The following is a 19,282-nucleotide window of genomic DNA, read 5'->3' as shown; positions in this document are numbered from 1 at the left end:
GGCTCGAGCAACTAGCAGACTTCCCAGGTGTGGTGAGTGAACACAATAGCCCTGCGTTCCTTTGAATTAGCTTAATTGGAAACAAGCTGAGGATTGTATAGACTTAAGTTAGAGCTAGGAGAATTTATCTGTATTTCCTTTTCCCTATTTCCTTATCTTAGATTTTTATTAATTTTACCTTTGTTGTTTAACTAACTCCCAAGTAATCAAATCTGATCCTTTTATGGAAAAGAATCTGTAAGGCTACTTTCTTATTGGCCTGGGAGAAATATCTAAAAGGGCAGTTCGGAGGAAAGGGAGCTTTGAACCTAGAGGTCCCTCATTATTTCCGGGACCCCAATATTTCAGCGAGTCACCCAATTAACTCTCCATATATTAAATTTGACCTGCACATTACCCTCAACCTGTGCACTGTGCATGCTATAGCTTCGTGGAGCCACAGGTAAAAGTTGGGTGACAATAGGGTGGGACACCAAAGGTGGAAAGCAGTTCTGAAAAAGGTTTGGCAGCCCTCGTGGCAAAGGTACTAGTCTTCCCTAACATGTGTACACCCCAGCAATAATGTAGACGTGTACTGTTTACAAAATGGTTAATCAAACTGTAGTCCATGAATGTAATGGAATATGACTGTAATATAAGAAGCAACAAATAATGATCAATATAAATGTGAAATTGAATACTGATACCCCACTCTATTGTGTATTATTTATTATTGATTGAGAATTGTATCTAATCACCACGATCAGTACTTAGGAATTAGTTTGATTTTAAAAAGACAGTTTGACTTCTTAACATTAGAGTCTAGAAGAAGATATTCTACCTGGTTAAAAGCCTACCACTAAACTACTCTAGTGTAAGGGCTTGCCTAACAAAGGACTTCCCAGAGAATGCTGACCAGCTCTGGGTTTTCCCCATTGTGATGGGGACTGGAGATCCCCTCATGTGAGTCAAGCCCACCATTATTTCTAATATAATCCAATTACTGTCAGCTTCATTTTCACAGAACTATTTTTAGTACCTCATTTTTTTTCAATTGTACAAAAAAGGCTAGTCTGGCTGTCAAAAGTATTTTTGGTCACTGAGGGGCCACTAACCTCTATTATTGACAATTTCTAGCTTTGCGAATAGTCTATTAGTCTCAGATTCTCTTTATTGTAGATCTTTTATCACAACTTATCATGAAAAGTGATCGAGTAAATAAAGTAAGCAGAGCCCAAAAAAACATATAAACAATAATTTCAACAACAATGTAAATAGAAAGAACAACAGTCACAAAATAGCTGAAAATAAAGGTGGTAAAATTACAAAGAGTAACGAAGGCATATAAGACACCTCCTTCCATTTCTTGGAAGAAGTTGGGCAGAGGAGAGGGCATTTCACAGGTGTGAAACAATGGATCTTATTGTCTCCTTTGTGTGTGTGTGTGTGTGTGTGTGTGTGTGTGTGTGTGTGTGTGTGTGTATCTGCTGTTCAGTCTTTTCAGTTGTGTCCAACTCTTCATGATTCCATTTTGGGTTTTCTTGGCAAAGATAACAAGAGTGGTTTGCTATTTCCTTCTCCAGTTTATTTTACAGATGAGGAAACTGAGACAAATAGTTAAGTGACTTGCAAAGGATCACACAACTAGTAAGTGTCTGAGGATAGATTTGAATTCAGGAAGATTCCCAACACAGTGCTCTCTCTACTCAATGAATCATCTAGCTGTCCCATATGTGTATATGTATAATTATGTGTATGTATACGTATATAAAACACATATACATATACACAAGTTTTGTTTATATTTTTCTCTCCCTTTTTTTCATTTTTTCATTTTAAGGGAAAAGATGGTTAATATGGGAGAAGCCTTTGCTCTGTAAAAACAAAATTACAAAATTATTTTTTAAAAAAGAATGTTCCGTACCTGGGTTCAAATCCGGCCTCAGACACTTAACACTTACTAGCTGTGTGACCCTGGGCAAGTCACTTAGCCCCAATTGCCTCACTAAAAAAAAAAAAAAAAGAATGTTCCGGGGTGGCTAGGTGGCGCAGTGGATAAAGCACCAGCCCTGGAGTCAGGAGTACCTGAGTTCAAATCCAGTCTCAGACACTTAACACTTACTAGCTGTGTGACCCTGGGCAAGTCACTTAACCCCAATTGCCTCACTAAAAAAAAAAAAGAATGTTCCCCCATAAATGGTAGTTTAAAACCATCTGATCAGGTTCTCCTCTTTTATTTAGTTATTTTGCAGTATAGTCTTTAATATTTAGGGCATATATGTATGTGTTTGTGTGTGTATATATGAATGTACATGTGTATGAATGTGTGTATATATGTATGAGTATGTATTTATGTATATTTTGAAATCATTGCGGCACCTGGTATAAGATAACTTGGATTTAATTTCTATCAAAGTGCTTTCCAGTTTTCCCAGTTGTTCTTGTCAAATAATGAGTTCATTCCCAAGCAATATATATTGTTAGGTTTCCTGAAAATGAAAATGTTGTTTCACCCTTGTCTAGATTTTTCATAATCTAATTTTACTACTACATAATTAATGATTTACAATATGATTTAAGGTCTGGAAGTACAATTCCCCTTTTTTCCTATTTAGTCCTTGAGATTCTTAATCTTTTATTCCTCTTAATGAATTATGTTTTTATTTTGCCTAACTGTAAAGTATTTCTTTTGGTAGTTTAGAACTACTCAAAGTACTGAAGTACAACACTGGTTTTGAATGTTTTTATTTTTAATATGAATTTGGTTTATGGTTTTCCAAATTATGAACCATTCTTGAATCCCTAGTATGAATACAACTTGATCATAAAGATAATTTTTAGATATAATATTTTTATCAGGATTTTACTTATAAGATTAAAATCAACATTCAAAAGTAATATTGGTATACTGTTTTCTTTCTTTGAACTGTCCTTCTGTGGTTTAGCTACCAGAAACTTTATTTTCTCATAAAATGGATTGTGAGAAAATAATTATTAATAATGGATTTCTTGGGGGACTGAGGAATCAGTTTCTCTCCTTTTTTTCCCAAAATACCAAATGTATAATGTAACGATTGGAATGACGCCACCTGCTGGATACTTACTGTAGAAGAGTTCTGCCCATGAAGCGAAGGTCTTTGAGGGCAAGACCAGGCATCAGGAAGTGACGCAGACTAGTGGGAGGAGGAAGGAAGAGACTGGCGCTCAGGCTCGTGCTCTTTCCTCTGGACTCTGGTGGAGAGCGGAGCTAGAAATGTGCTCTCCCTTTAATAGATAGGAATCTAGGCCTTTCTCTCTCTCTTTACCAAATTCTTATTCTCCTTAATAAATGCTTAAAAGTTTAACTCTTGCTAAAGCTTATAATTTATTGGCGGCCACTCATTAGATATTTTAGACAGTTTAGCTAGAATTTTAGCCCTTAACAGATGGCTGACCACGAAGAGGAAAGCTAAACCTCAGTCTTCTTCTGATCTTCTGGTTGGGTAAGAAATTTCCCCTCCCTCTCCCTTTAACTGCTAAGTACTGGTGTACTGGCTGTGTTTTCCTTTAAAATTTTTCGAATGGACCTTTTAAACTCCCTAATTACCCTATTTTTGATTTTAGTCTGTTTAACCAGACAAATGGGAGATAAGATCATGTTAATGCTTTGTTTTTGTGGATTTTCTATTTTTCTTTTTATTTTTGTTAAAAGAGCCAGCAACTTACTCACACAAGGAAATATCTCTCCCTCTCCCAACCATGCTTTTTCAGAGAAACCTGAAGAGATTCCTGCAGCTTTTCCCAGTTCTAACACTAATTGTTGCTCTAATTTTGCATGCCTGGAGGCAATGACCCACCCTCTTGAAGCTTTTAATCCCCTAGCACCTGGAGGCAAAGTGGGGGAAGAGGAATCCAGGCCTGAGTTCAAAATCAAGTCTGATTCAAATTGCTCTGGTCCCTCCCCTCCTCTCCAGACCCCACCCTCTACTCCTCCCATGGCCAAGCCCATTGCTTCCCTGGCCTGGGAAGTCCAGAAATCTAATGCTCATGCGCAACTTTCTCTAACTACATTTGCAGCTTCAGGCTCAGCCCTTCCCCAGCCTGGCTGTGCTTCTGAGACAACTTTAGAAAACCCTTTAAATTCCAGATATGCTCGATTTGTTCATAATTTTGCTAACCTGCTTTTGTCTTTAATTAGTAATCCTATAAAGCGTTTGTATGGTGAAAAGCCCGACAGACAATATAGAGGGGTTAAAGAAGAAAAACTTAAGCTGAATAAGAATGACAATCATCACCATAGTTCAAGACTCCGCTTCTTTTGCCATGGAAGGGTACATATTTTACAGAAATGTAGAAGTAAGCAGCAAGGTATTGATATGAGTATTGGGGATTTTAGATATCGGAATCAAAAGTGTTCTGAATTCACTCAGAGTAATAATGTCAGTTCAGAGGTTACATAGGATTTCTATGCTATTATATATACATTTTGAAATTAATGGTATGGGTTTATTTTCATAGAGATTTTCAGGCTTTTGAGATTGTGTCTTATACTTAGTTTTTAAAACAAGGAGAATATTTGTAAAAGCTTTTTATAGTTGTGATCAAGTTTATATTTTATAAGACTCATTAATATTAAGTTCATATTCATTTAGATTTCCCTAGTTTGAATTTCATTGTCTTTTATTGTTCCATGTGTATTTTCTTCTATTCATTTATCTAATTTTGAAAAAATTGCAAGATGGTTTTGATTTCATAATGCAATGTTAATTCTAGGAGTATTGTGCTCCCATATTCTGAGTTGTTTGTTTTTATTATTTTTTCTCAACTGATTATTTGATCAAACTCTTTAAAGCATTTCCCTGGCAAATTGGTTGCCATGGCAAGTGTAAATTGATTCTAGAAGTATTATTTTTGATAAGCATATTCCAAAAAAAAAAAAAGAGGGGAACATTTGTAAAAGTTTTCTTTTTTCAGAAAAAAGTTTTCTTTGATATTCTGTTGTGCTTTAACTTGTATTTAAATATGTTCTGATTTTTCACAAAAGTAATTGTATACTAAGTGCAAAAAAAGGGGTATTATTTGAAATTGTTGCATAATTATATATTGTGTTCTGAGTCAAGATGTATTCACATTTTTTGCAATCATTTATTATCCTCAATTTTTAAATCCATATGAGACTTGGATTATGGGAACTTATCATTTAAGACATTAATTGCCTTTATTCTGAGTTATCAGATGCCAGTTGGCCAAGATGCCATCCAATCACAAGAGGAATACATGCAAAGAGCAGACATTGAACTGTTACATGAGGGGAGACATGCACGAAGTTAAGGTATGGCCGAGGGAACGGCTTTTGACAAATGTTGAGGTTGGATTCTCTTGGTTTAATATTTTATTTTATTTTTCCCCACAATATTGTACAGATGGCTGGAAGTATTCATCCCACCCATCTCACTTCTACACCTGGCTTCTATGCTCCCTCCTATATGCCTGATGCCATGGACATCTCAATCCCATGCATCTGATTAAGTCTGACTCAGTTTTTTCCAATATGTTCGGTGGCATGGACATATATTCCATCCACCTATTTTAAGCCTGGCATACTGTATGGGCAGTACATATTGCTCAAGTGTGGGAATGCTCATATCCCATCATTTCTCTGTTCTTTTATGGTAACCCCCATAATTATCTCAGGTGTCATGATAAATACAGTGTTGAATTTGGCCTTGACACCTGTTACCAATTATATTAGATTTTTTAATTTCTCATAATGGCATGAGGATAATTAGGCAGATGATGCAAAAAGTGATAAAACAAAGATAAAAAATTATTTTTAATAATTAATATCGCAGCAATTGTCTTCTCAATTACCCTCCATAAGGGGGGGACTATAGTAATATTATAATTTTAAAGAATGGTTCAATTTTTGTTTTATTATATGTTTCATGTGTAACAACTAAGATTCTGAATTCCCTTAGACATGTTTTTGAGAACTTTTATTGTTTGATTTGATTATTGACAAAGCTATTTTAAAGTTGTGTTAAGCTCAATTTTGTAGGAAATTTTCCTGGCTGATTACCAGCATCCACACCTCAACCCCTGAAAAGACTTCCATTCCACGACTACACCTAGAGGACATCTAAGAAAAGACTTTTAGAGACTTTAAATGAACAGTTTTGATTTGTTGTTTTTGTTGTTTTTTTTTCTCTTTCTGTTATAATATACACCATCTGTAACATGTATTCTCTGCAGAGGCTCTCCCTTTGCAAGACCAATGTCAAAGCGTCGGTTCATGAGGACAAAAAAAAATCGCCCCTCTGGACAAAACTTTCCTCTCTTCCTTTTCTATATTGTTGTTCACATATTATTAGTTAGCAATAGTTATTATATTGTTTTTACTGTTCCGTCAAGGAAACATTTTGTTTCTTGAGGAACAACAGGGGGGACTGTAACGATTGGAATGACGCCACCTGCTGGATACTTACTGTAGAAGAGTTCTGCCCATGAAGCGAAGGTCTTTGAGGGCAAGACCAGGCATCAGGAAGTGACGCAGACTAGTGGGAGGAGGAAGGAAGAGACTGGCGCTCAGGCTCGCGCTCTTTCCTCTGGACTCTGGTGGAGAGCGGAGCTAGAAATGTGCTCTCCCTTTAATAGATAGGAATCTAGGCCTTTCTCTCTCTCTTTACCAAATTCTTATTCTCCTTAATAAATGCTTAAAAGTTTAACTCTTGCTAAAGCTTATAATTTATTGGCGACCACTCATTAGATATTTTAGACAGTTTAGCTAGAATTTTAGCCCTTAACAATAATTACATCCACATATAACATACTTTGACTAAACTGAAATATATCATAAATTAAACAAGTAATGTCTACTGCTTGACAAACTTGTTTTAACAATTAAATTGGAATGAAATAAACATAAATAAAATTCAAACAAATGGTACCTCTATATAAATGCACTTATCTTAAAGGAAAAAATACAAAATCAGTAGTATCCCAATAGTTAATACTGATGGGCAAAAAAGTACTTTGAAGTACAGGGCTGTGTTATTGTTGACATTTGTTATGTATTTAAGAAATGTGGTTATAAAGGAAAAATCTGAAAACCCTGAAAATTGCAGCATAATATGAATTGATTGTTTTCAAATAGATTTGGTAATTTTTTTTTTACAAGTTTAAATTTCAGCCCTCTGTTACACACCCCTTAAGATTTAAATATATATCCTTATGGCATGCGTTCTGTAAGAAGAATCAGTTTCTCAATCCTTTCTCCTCCTCACTCACTAAGTTCAGACCTTATTTGGGACAAGCCCAAGGAAACAAAAGAAATGGAGATAGATTCTTTTGTCTAGCTCAGTAAAGGGCTGATGGGATCAAACCACACCTAAATAATGGGCAAACCCTTGCCCTTCAGCTAGGGTCTTTTACATTCTTCTCCCTGATGTCATCTGTAGAGTTCATTTTAATGTAGACCACCCTCAATTCATGTCAACCAATGGAATTGAATGATGCTAACCAATCAGCTTTGATCAATGTATAATGACCGGCCTCTATCAAAAGAGGATAAAAACTCTTAGAAGAGGCCATGAGCTAGCACTCACAGTCCCTCACTTGCTCTTGCTCACTCTCTCTCTCCCTCTCCTCTCTCTCTCTCTCTCTCTCTCTCTCTCTCTCTCTCTCTCTCTCTCTCAGCGCTCGCTCTTTGTTCTCTGGCTTGTGGGTCTTCTGAACTTTCTTGGGTCTCCTTGAGACCACATGCTATCTCTCCTCTGAGATACCAGTAGTATAGCTGATATCAATAGTAGCTTAATTCTAAAAATTATAAGATTTTGTAGAAAGTCTTCTTTCTCAATTTTGAGAATAACTTGTGTAGGGTAGGTATTAGCTGATAAATAAAAGTATAACAGAATTTACATATAAATCCTCCTGAACAATCTGCCTTCACCAATTTGATGTAATTTTCTAATTCTGAATTTTGAATTTATTTGTATATATCATACAACTAAAATTTAAGTTCCTTACATAGTGATTTATTTTTTTATTTCCAGTTTTTCTAATATATAGTGATTTACAAATAGTAAGCATTTAACCAATTGATCTTTCCACTGTTAATGTGGACAAATTTAATTAATTAAGTGTGAGAAATGGGTAATTGTCTCCTCTCAATGTGGATATAACAGTCAGTCATACTCCTCTGACCTGTTTGTAGGACAAAGGTCTCAGATCCCCTCCTCCCCCTCAGGTTAGCAAGGTCACATGGTTCAAGGAGCCCTGGTCTCAATTAGGTCCTCTCCAGAGTTCTGTCCATATAAGGAAGTATAAGGTCCACTCCTGAGTTATGCCCATACAAGGAAGAGGGGTGGGAATACTGCATTCTGATTAGGTGGTTTTTGTGCGTAGACTGTAACCCCGACCAGTGATGAAAAAGGGGAAGGTCCATTCGCGTTAGGGACTAGGGTATAAAACAGGGCCTGTGAGCCCCCTTTTCGGGCACCCACTAGCTGCACACTAGGGTGCCTCCTTCTCATGAGAAGAAAATAAAGCCTTTGTCACCTTGCTGCTGAGTTCCTGAGAATTACTGAGAAGAGGATGGATTTTTCCCTCACATTAAGCATTTATTAGTACCTACTATGAATGTTTGACTACAGGGAAGAAATACCATTCCATCTAGGGAGAGTCTCCTTAGCCTGGTCTGGCCTGCTAATACTCTTCCAAATCCAGGAATTCTAAAGCCCTGGCTGTTATTACCAAATCTTATTCCCAAGTTCCTAAAACTAACACCTCTAATTTTTGTCTTTCCCAATTAGAATGTAAGGTCCTTGAGGGCAAAGACTGTAATTCTTTCTGCTGGTATGTATATGTAAGTTCTTAATAAGTGTTCATTTCCTTTCCTTCCTTCCTTCCTCCCTTCCTTCCTTCCTTCCTTCCTTCCGACTCACTCAAAAACCACTCACCCTTTCTAGTCGACTCTCTGGAAGACCTAGTCTATAAGTTAATCAATCTTTCCATCTTCAAACTTTTCCTTAACCCACTCCTTTGATCTTCTGCCTCTCAAAGAAATACGCCTCCCTCCTGATGACACAGACACCCAGGCTGCCCTTTCCAGCAAATGCTACATTTTCATTCATTCACCAAGACTCAGTCAAGGATTAGATAGATGGAAGTGTTTCAAAAATGTATTTCAAATTTCTTTTGAACTGAAGTTTAAACTGAGAAACTATAGCTGCTAATGATGTAGGAGGCAAAAAAGAGGTTAACAGAAAAACCTAAGACCCAAGCTTCAGACCCCAGTTAATGGATAACTTACAAGTCAGGATGCTAGGTTCTCTTACCCACATAAATCAGTACCCATAACGGGAACATAATGAGGCAGGTCATATAACAATGATCCATTGACAGGCTATAGAAACTCAAACTAGGAATAAATGAAAAATGAAGATATTTTGAAAACTAAGCATGGGAACCAGAAAGAGACATGCACAGAAAAGGCCAAATTTGTCCCCAGATTCACCTTATGGTGTCTAAACCCCAAAGACATACCTCCACAGAAAAAGGTACCCACCTCGGGGGTTGGCTTAGGACACCAGGAACTTCAAATTAGGATAGGCCCTCCCCTGTACTAAGGTGGAGATTGTGATGAGACTGATAATCAATTTATCCATACTATAAATATAACTGTCTTTTATTTCCTATTCAAGAGATACCTTTCCACTTTTCTGGTTCTCTCCCTGTGATTATTCATAGTATTGCAATAAAACTTGGTAAACTGAGTCACTGAGTCTTGTAATTCTTTTGGGATGACTCACAATCAATTTGACCCTAAATCCTTCCCACATCACTACAAATTTTGTAGGAATGTAGAGATCACTTCTTGTTTTAACTTTTTTTTTTCATCAACAAGCATTTATTTTATTTTCCAGTTACATGTAAGGGTACTTTTCAACATTCATTTACATAAGATTTAGAGTTCCAAATTTTTCTCCCTCCCTCCCTCCCTTTCCTCCCCCCTCCACAAGATTGCAACCAGGTTATATATGTACAATCCACAAGTGTTCTTTTTATCAGTTCTTTCTATAAGGGTGCATAGTAAGCTTCCTCATTAGTTCCTTGGGATTGCCTTGGATCATTGCATTGCTAAGAATAGTTAAGTCATTCTCAATTGCTCACTGAACAATACTGCTGTCACTATGCACAATGTCCTCCCAGCTCTGCTCACTTCATCAATGTTCATTCGTCTTTCCAGGTTTTTCTGGGATCATCCTTTGTCATTTCCTGTAGCACAAGACCATTCCACTACAATCATATAGCACAGCTTTTTCCATCATTCCTCAATTGATGGACATTCCCTTGATTCTCAATTCTTAGCCTCCACCAAGAGTTGCTATAAATATTTTTTGTACAATTTTTCCCCCTTTTCATTTTTTCATGATTACTATTGTTAACTGTTTCCCCTCCATCCTATTCCCTTCCCCATGATATTTTTCTATTATCCATCTTCTTTTATCCTATCACTCTTCAAAAGGGATTTGCTTCTGGCTGTCCCCTCCCCCACTCTGCCCTTACTTCTTTTGCCCCACTCTCTTTATCCCCTTCCCCTCCTATTTTCCTGCAGGGTTAGAGAGATTACTCCACCCAACTGAGTGTGTACATTATTCCCTCCTTGAACCAATTCTAATGAGATTGAGGTCTTTGAGTCAATTCTGATGAGTGTTAGGCTCATTTACTGCCCAGATCAAATAGATTACTCCACCCAGTTGGGTGTGTCTTGTTAGTCCCTCCTTGAGGCAACTCTGATGAGTTTAAGGTCTTTGAGCCTTTTCTGATGAGTGTAAAATTCATTTACTGCCCTGCTCCTCTCCCATCTCTTCCCCCACTCCATAAGCCTTTTCCTGTTTCTTTCATGCAGGATTTCACCTCTGCCCTTCCCCCTTCCCCCAGTGAACTCCCTTCACCCCTAAATTCAACCCCAAAGATGTCATCACCTAGCTAAGTGACACAGTGGACAAAGCACTCACCCTGGACCCAGGGGGATCCCAGGGAAAACCCGGCCTCAGACACAAGACAGTCGCCCACTGTTCGACCCCAGGTATGTCCCCCAGCTACAATTTTTTATGGTTCTCTAGGGCCTTGTATTTTAAAGTCAAATTTGCCATTCAGTTCAGGTCTTTTCATCACAAATATCTGAAAGTCTTATTTTTTATTAAAGTCCCATTTTTTCCACTGAAAGATTATGCTGAGTTTTGCTGGTAGGTGATTCTTGGTTGTAATCCCATTTCCTTTGCCCTTTGGAATATCATATTTCATACCCTCTGGTCCTTTAATGTAGAAGCTGCTAGATCTTGTGCTATCCTGACTGGGGCTCCACAGTAATTGAATTCTTTCTTTTTGGCAGCTTGCAATATTTTCTCCTTTGCCTGAGAGCTCTAGAATTTGGCTATAATATTCCCAGGAGTTTTCCTTTTGGGATCTCTTTCTGGAGGTAATTGGTGGATTCTTTCAATTTCTATTTTAGCTGCTTCTTCTAGAATTTCAGGGCAATTTTCCCTGAGAATATCTTGGAAGATGATATCTAAGCTCTTTCCTTGATCATGGTTTTCAGGTAGACCAATAATTTTCAAATTATCTCTCCTGGACCTATTTTCCAGGTCAGCAGTTTTGCCCAGAAGATATTTCACATTGCCCTCTATTTTTTTATTCATTTGGATTTGCTTCATTTTTTCTTGGTTTCTCATAAAGTCACCAGCTTCCATCTGTTCAATCCTCATTCTTAGGCAATTATTTTCATCAGAGAGCTTTTGTACCTCCTTTTCCATTTGGCCAATTTGACTTTTCAAGCTGTTGACTTTTTTTCTCATGTCTTTCCTGCATCACCCTCATTTCTCTTTCCATTTTTTCCTCTACCTCTCTAACTTTATCTTCAAAGTCCTTTTTGAGCACCTCTATGGACTGAGACAAATTCATATTTTTCTTGGAAGCTTTAGATATAGGGGCACTGATGTTGACATCTTCCTCTGAGAGTGCCCCTCGGTCTTCCTTGTTACTGAAGAAACTTTCTATGGTCCTCACCTTTCTCTGTCTGCTCATCTTGACTTTTAGCTCCTTAAAGTGGGGCACTGTTTCCAGGCTGCAGTATCCCAAACTTAAGAAGTCCCAGGTGGTATGATTTAAGGAGAATCAGGTTCTTCACTTGCTTGGCCTGTTCCCTGGCCTTTAGATGACCCCAGACCAACCTGCTAATCAACCACCTTTGTGTGTTGTGGTTGTTAGCTCCAATGAGCCTGTGCCCCTCCATGACCTGGGCCACTCCTACTAAAGCCAACCTCCTAGTTCTCAGCAGGGATATAAAATCCAAGTTCTGCCTTAGCACAAGCATAGACCTCTGTAGTCTCCCCAATGCCCAGGGCTCAGCCCACTCATCAGACTGTGAGCTTAGTTCCAGACAATACTGGTGCTTCAGCTGATTCAGAGGTTCTGGGGGTCTCCTTCTCTGGTGAGGCCTTCCTGGGACTGGATCTGTGTCAGGGTGACTGTGGGGTTGGGCTTGACTCCTGTATTAGCACAGCAGCTCCCTCCTTCTGACCTTCCAAGCCGTTCTTGGTTAGAAGATGATTTCAGCACATTCTTCTGTGAGTTTTGCTGCTCTGGGCATTTTCCTATGGCATTATTTGGATGTTTTTTGGAGTGATCATGTCATGAGTTTCCTCTGCCATCTTGGCTCCACCCCAGAAGTCCTTGCTTTAACTTTTGATAGTACATGTTTCTATGTTGTTGAAATTTGTTCCTGTTCTCTCTCCCTTCTCCCTTCTGTCTCCTCCTACTTCCCTATTAAGTATAAAATAATTCTCTATCATACTCCCTGTGTATCTTTATATATGTGTGTTCAAAATCATTTGTCCAGTTGAGGTAAACTTGTGGTTCATGTGACACAAACTGTTCTCATTTCTTTTTCCATGTTTGTAAACACTCTATCTGATGTACCTAGTATTCTGTAAGTATTCTATAAGAAAGTGATTTCCCTCCTCTTCCTCATTTCCTCCTAGTATCCTTATGACCTCCTGTTTCTTCTCTTAAGAGCAAAATTCGGGATATGGGCCAAATCCAATAAACGACCTGTTTTTGTGACTTTGAGCTAAGAATATTTTTTACATTTTTAATGGTTGAAAAAAATGATATTTTATAATATGAAAATTATATTAAATTCAAATTTTAGTGCCCATAACTAAAGTTATATTGGAACACAGTCATGCTTATTCATTTATGTACTGTCTATAGTGCACTACTGTTGTAGCATTGTTGTGCTACAACAGCAGAGTTAAGAAGTTGCAAAAGAGACCTTAAATGGAGCTCTCATTATTTCCTATTGCTGGTTAGCAAAATACAAATCACAGTAAAACAGCTATAACTCAACAGCATTTCAAGAGCTAACCAAACTGCTATACTGTAGTATTTTTTTTTACTTCATATTTTATTACCAGTGCATATCAAAATGAGAAGAAAAAGTCTAAATTATGATCTTTTATAAAGCTCAGGACTGAGACTAAAATTTTTCTGAGCAATAAAAACTACCCTCAACCACTATTACTGAACACTGAATGGCTTTGGAAATTTGCTTTTACTGTAGACTAGATAATGTTAATTCAACCTGAAATTACATGGCAAGATACCACTTACATGGGAAACATATTGCAGTAAAGTCAATTCAATGACAACTCATGTTGTTTGAATCACAAGTAATATCAAACTGCACTATACATGTCCTGTGCTATCAAAAGTTAAAAAAATAAGATCTCCATTCCTACAAAAATTTGTAGCAGCTATATTTTCCAAGATCAAACTACAATTTCAGCAGTGTTTTTCAGACCTCAACGTAAGTGCAAAAGAAATTTCCATATTCCAAAATCCACTCAATAGTGTAATTGAGGGGCTCCCAATCTAACTCTCGATTGGAAATTATTACTTCAATGTAATTACACGCTAATTAAAATTCCATGTTCATCAATTAGTATTAAGATCTGGTATTAACTCTCTCTTTTTAAAGGTATTATAGATAATGAAACAGTGAAAATACTTAATATTTATGCATTGGAGAACATAGTATCTAAATCTTTAATGTAAAACCTAATTGAATGGTTAATGAGAAACAGTAAAACAACAGTAGTTATTTCAGTGAAGCTCTATCAGATTAAAAAAAAAAACAAAAAATAAACACGATAACTTAAGAAACTGAAATGAAAATTAGAAAAATTAAATATGATAAATCTCTTGTGATAGAAATCAAAAGCTTTCATTTCTTGGTCCTCCTACCACTGTTTTGTCCATTGGGAGAGGGTTTTTTTTTTTTTTTGAGTTATATAGTTGTGTTAGTCCACCATATTTCTTGGTTTTCATGATCTTAAGAGAGATTTAATGTAAAGATTTCTTTCCCCTAATTCAAAGCTTACCTTCTCATCCTAGTTGCTTTAATGGTTTTTCATGCAAAGGCTTTAAATCAAAATGATATTTTATCTTTTCTAAATTCTATCCTTTATTGTATTAAGAATTTTCTCCCTCATCATAGAATCCTCTAGAGACAATGCCCTAGGAGTCTTAACCCTTTCAGCTCTAGAACTATAGTGCATACTATTTTTCTCCCCTCCCCCAGTTTCCTTTCTCAACTCTGAGATCATAATCAAATTAATACTAGAGCACTGGTACTGGAAAAGGCATGTTGACTAATTCCCTGTATGATTCTGTTACTATCCCTATGATTTTCTAAACCAAAAACCCCTCACTGACCATAACTCCCACTCTCTTAGCATTCCTCAGTCTCTTATAATGAGAAGGCCCTTCTCCTTACCAAAGCTAACCTTACTATATGTAGCTTTGATCTCATACCCCCCTATATTCTTCAACAGACTGCCCCTTCATTCCTCTGAACTCTGTTTTTAATCTTCAACCATACCCTGATCATGTACACCCTCTTAAGATTTTAGTTCTTTGTAGGTTTCTTTTTCTTTTAATTTGTCCTTCATGATCAACATCAAGTCACCTTCCTCTCTTTCCTTGATTTTTTTCACTGTTAATTTTATGTATTTCTATAGCAGTCTAATTTTGTGTGTTAATTCTCCTTTGTCAATTTCAGATAAGAGTGAATTTCATCTAATGCCCACTCTCCCAAATCTTTCCTCTATATTTGTACATTCTTCCTTTCATGCAACTCAATTATGAAAATAACAAGTTCTATCACCTCATTCCTCCTTTCTACACTAGTACACTCCTTTTATCCACCTTTCTCTTTCCTCCCTTAAAACTTTTGAATATAAGGAATATACCTGTATCCCCCACTTTTTTAAAATTTTAACTCCTTTAAATGTCATTTGAAGACATGAACGTTATGAAGAAACATTTGTTTTATTCCCCCTTACCAATTATTTAGCAACACATTATCATACAACTTCTTCCAATTAAAAAAAAAATGGCCTTTCCAGATTGCACTTGACTTTTCTTTTTGTATTTTAATACTCCTACTGAATTCTAGCCTTTTAGAAATTTATGAAAATCTCCTATTCCATTAAGAGCTCAATCCCCAACTCTCCCAAAGGACTGAAAAGAAATTATATAATTCAACTACTGAGAAGGTACCCTTTACAAGGTAAGTTATTCTTAGCTGTAAGGCTATATTATTTCCTTTCTGGATTACTATATTCCAAACTCTCCTCTCATTAACTAAGAAGCTGCTAGGTCTTATGTGATCCTAACTTCTTTCTAGATATTTCTAGTATTTTTCTTTGATATACAAGCTCTGGTTATGAATTCTTGTAATATTTCCTTTTAGAGTTCTTTTAGGAAGCAGTAAGTCAATTAAAATTTCTTGAAATATAATGTTCAGGGCTTTTTTTTTTCCAGTGGTTTTGAAAGAGTTCAATGATTCTTAAATTATCTCACCTTAACCTATTTTCCACATCATTTTTAATAGCATATATCTTATATTTTCTTCTTTATCTTTTATTTTCTTCTAATATTTCCTTCTGATCAATTTGTTGATTTTTATTTGGTCTCGTCATTGAGTTATATTTGTTCCATTCCATTTTTCAGGAATTTGACTGTCTAGATAAGGTTTTCTTCTGTCTGTTCTGGGCATTTTATTACCCTTTAAATTTTTTCTCAACTTTTTCTCTAATTTCATGTTTATCTCTTCATTCATTATTTCCAACAACTCTTTCAAGTCTTTGTTGTAAAGCCCTATCTCTTTCAGCATGTGCATGTATGCACATATCTCTTAAGTTTCCCCTAACCCATAGTATTTCCTGACTCTATTAATTTTGTTCTACTTAATCATATCTCCAGCCTCAGTTTTTTTTTTCTTGCCAAAGAGTTTCTTTTTGTTTTGTTTTGTTTTTGGGGGGAGATTAAGTGATTTGCCCAGGGTCACAAAAGCTAGTAAGTGTCGAGTAGTGTCAGAGGCCGAATTTGAACTCAGGTCCTCCTGAATACAGGGCCAGTGCTTTATCTACTGCACCACCTAGCTGTCCCCAACCAAAGAGTTTCTTAAGGAAATGTTGTTGATGTTTGCCAACTTCAAAGGCTTAACTACGAGCTTTTATGAAGGCATCTTTACCAAAAGGCTCAGCTAGTCTCTTTAACATAATGTGAAGATGAATCTCAGTTCTCAAAAGCAACGTCATAAGAGTAAAAGGCGTGGCAGGTCCTACAAAGCTTAAAAGAGTTCAGAAATGGACTGTCATCTAAGGATCAACCCAAAATATTTGTCTATTGAATGCTTTCAATCCTCCTTCTGGAACCCAAGTATATCACTTCAATGTCATACTTGAATATCATATCCCCTAGAAACTAATACCTAAACTTATTTGTATATTCAACACCATCCCAATTAAAATATCAAAAAAATGTATTACTGAAATAGAAAAAAATAACAAAATTAACCTAGAAGAACAAAAAGTTAAGAATATCAAAGGAAAAAAATGAAAAAATGTAAAGAAAAGAGGTTTAGAAGTACCAGAGCTTAAAATATATTATAAGACAGTAATTATCAAAACTGCCTAAGAAATAGAAACGTAGATCAATGGAATAAAGCAGACATAATTTAACATACATTTAACAATTTACTTCTGACAGATAAGGAGATATATTTCTTAATAATATTTCTTAATTAATATCTAATATTTGTTTGCAATTTGAACACAAGTTTTCCTAGTGAAAAGGCTGCTCCTGTGGCAAAACTAGACTATGTTTTCTAACTTTAGAATAAAATATATTTGCATACCAGCACAGAATATTCCAGGGACTTCACTCCTGACTATAATAGTCCGCACTTTCTTATCAGATTTCAAAGCATCCACGGCTTTTGATAGCTACATAGAATAAGGGGGGAAAAACATTTTCAGATTCATGTCAATATTTTATCTTTACAATATAAGCAGCAAATAGATTTATCTGTTCACTTACCATTTTTATAAGATTTTTACTGAGAGCATTTTTGGCATAAGATCGGTTTATTCCAAGCACCACAATTCCTAGTTTAAAAAACAAAAACACACACACAAAAAACCTTAAGTTAGTATGCTACAGAAGTTGGGGATGGGAGGGTGGAAGATAAAAGAATGAAAAAGTAGTCAACACATAAGAACATGACCAGACACCTACCATTTTAATGTAAAGGAAATTAGCTATTATTGATTACTGTGATTTATTTTTATTTTGATTATAGGATTAAGTTCTATTTTAGGCAGAACTAGCCCTAAAACGAGGCTGACTAACATAGAGTCTCTTAATTCAAGGTTACCTATAGATTTAGTGAATAGACTGAGATTAAGAAGACTTTATCTTTTAGTAGCAGATAATTTAGAGTAAGACATAATAAATAAATCATAAGATTACTCTTTTAAAAAGGGAGGTTTCCCTTTCTGGAAGAAAGGAGGGTTCACCAGAGGCTAAGTCCCACTTTCTAGCAGCTGTAGTAAGGTTAAGTTCTTCTTTCAGTCTTAGTGGATAGGGTACTTTTTTTTTTCCTTGAGCTAATACAGACTAAGTTGACTAATGGACCCTTCTAAGGAAGATGGGGCAGTGACTGCTAACCACTGACCAAAAGTTTCTCTTTCCCAGTACACTTTCTGGTTATGAAAGGCACTACCTGCAGGAAAGGACTTCTGGAATTTAAAGAAGACAGAGAAGTCAATTAATCAGGTGACCTGCCTTGTCCAATTGAATTGTATTTAAAACAAGTCTTTGTCATTTTTTTTATTCCTCTTTTTTGTTATACTCTGTAAATCACTCCTTGTCTCTGATCGCTGAAGAGTCAGGTGACCTGATTTGGTATGCAAATACTATCTTTGCAAATTAAATCATAGATGGCTCAGTAACTTTGTCCTCCTGTTCCTTTTTATTCAGATAATCAATTTTAACATTAAATCACTATCTTTATAAATCACTAGGAGAATGTTGGCATACCATATTGTTTGAGTTTTTAATATTTAGAGTAAGTATATTCCTAAAGAAAGACATAATATTCATATACTTAACATTTTTAGAATTAGAAGTTGAGGGAAGCAAGTCATCTGGCCCTAATCCTTTCACTTCATCTCTTTTTCTCCTCAATCATATTTTTTTTTTTTTTGGTGAGGCAATTGGGGTTAAGTGACTTCCCCAGGGTCACACAGCTAGTAAGTGCCAAGGGTCTAAGGCTGGATTTGAACTCAGGTACTCCTGAATCCAGGGCTAGTGCTCTATCCACTGTGCCACCTAGTTGTCCCCTCCTCAATCATTTTTAACTATTTATCTTATTCTTGTTAAGTTCCACCTCTAAGTCAAGTTTCATTAATCACTGTTAGCAAAGGGATTCAGATTTATTAAAGGGCCTTCAATTCGTTAGAAGATATGCAATAGGGGCAGCTAGGTGGCACAGGGGATAAAGCACCGGCCCTGGAGTCAGGAATACCTGAGTTCGAATTGGGCCTCAGACACTTAACACTTACTAGCTGTGTGACCCTGGGCAAGTCACTTAACCCCAATTGCCTCACTTTAAAAAAAAAAAAAGATATGCAATACAATCTTTTTTGGTTGGTTGGTTGGTTGGTTTGTGGGGCAATGAGGGTTAAGTGACTTGCCATGTTTGGTCACTGCACTGATCAGGGTTTAAGTCTTTCAAAACTGCTTTTTTTTTTTTTTTTTGGTGAGGCAATTGGGGTTACATGACTTGCCCAGGGTCACACAGCTAGTAAGTGTTAAGTGTCTGAGCCCGGCTTTGAACTCAGGTACTCCTGAATCCAGGGCCCATACTCCATTCACGGCGCCACCTAGCTACCCTAAAACTGCTTATCTTTAC

General features: G+C 36.5%; 1 protein-coding gene across 3 annotated transcripts in view; it reads right to left on the bottom strand.

Moving 5' to 3' along the window:
• The window catches only part of AUH (AU RNA binding methylglutaconyl-CoA hydratase), a 183,922-nt gene that overhangs the window by 141,709 nt on the left and 22,931 nt on the right, over positions 1-19,282 (bottom strand). For 2 of the 3 annotated variants that reach the window (XM_043977964.1, XM_043977967.1), the window contains exons 2-3: positions 17,407-17,474; positions 17,225-17,312 (exon numbers count right to left, since the gene is read on the bottom strand). The exons of the other annotated variant lie outside the window; for it this stretch is intronic. In XM_043977964.1, the coding sequence (XP_043833899.1) occupies positions 17,225-17,312; positions 17,407-17,474 (156 nt within the window). The remainder of the gene's footprint in view (positions 1-17,224; positions 17,313-17,406; positions 17,475-19,282) is intronic. 3 annotated transcript variants of the gene reach the window in all.

Source organism: Dromiciops gliroides, chromosome 1 (genome assembly GCF_019393635.1).
Source record: "Dromiciops gliroides isolate mDroGli1 chromosome 1, mDroGli1.pri, whole genome shotgun sequence".
In the NCBI taxonomy this organism is placed as follows: Eukaryota; Metazoa; Chordata; class Mammalia; order Microbiotheria; family Microbiotheriidae; genus Dromiciops; species Dromiciops gliroides.
This window is presented reverse-complemented; position numbering and strand designations above follow the sequence as displayed.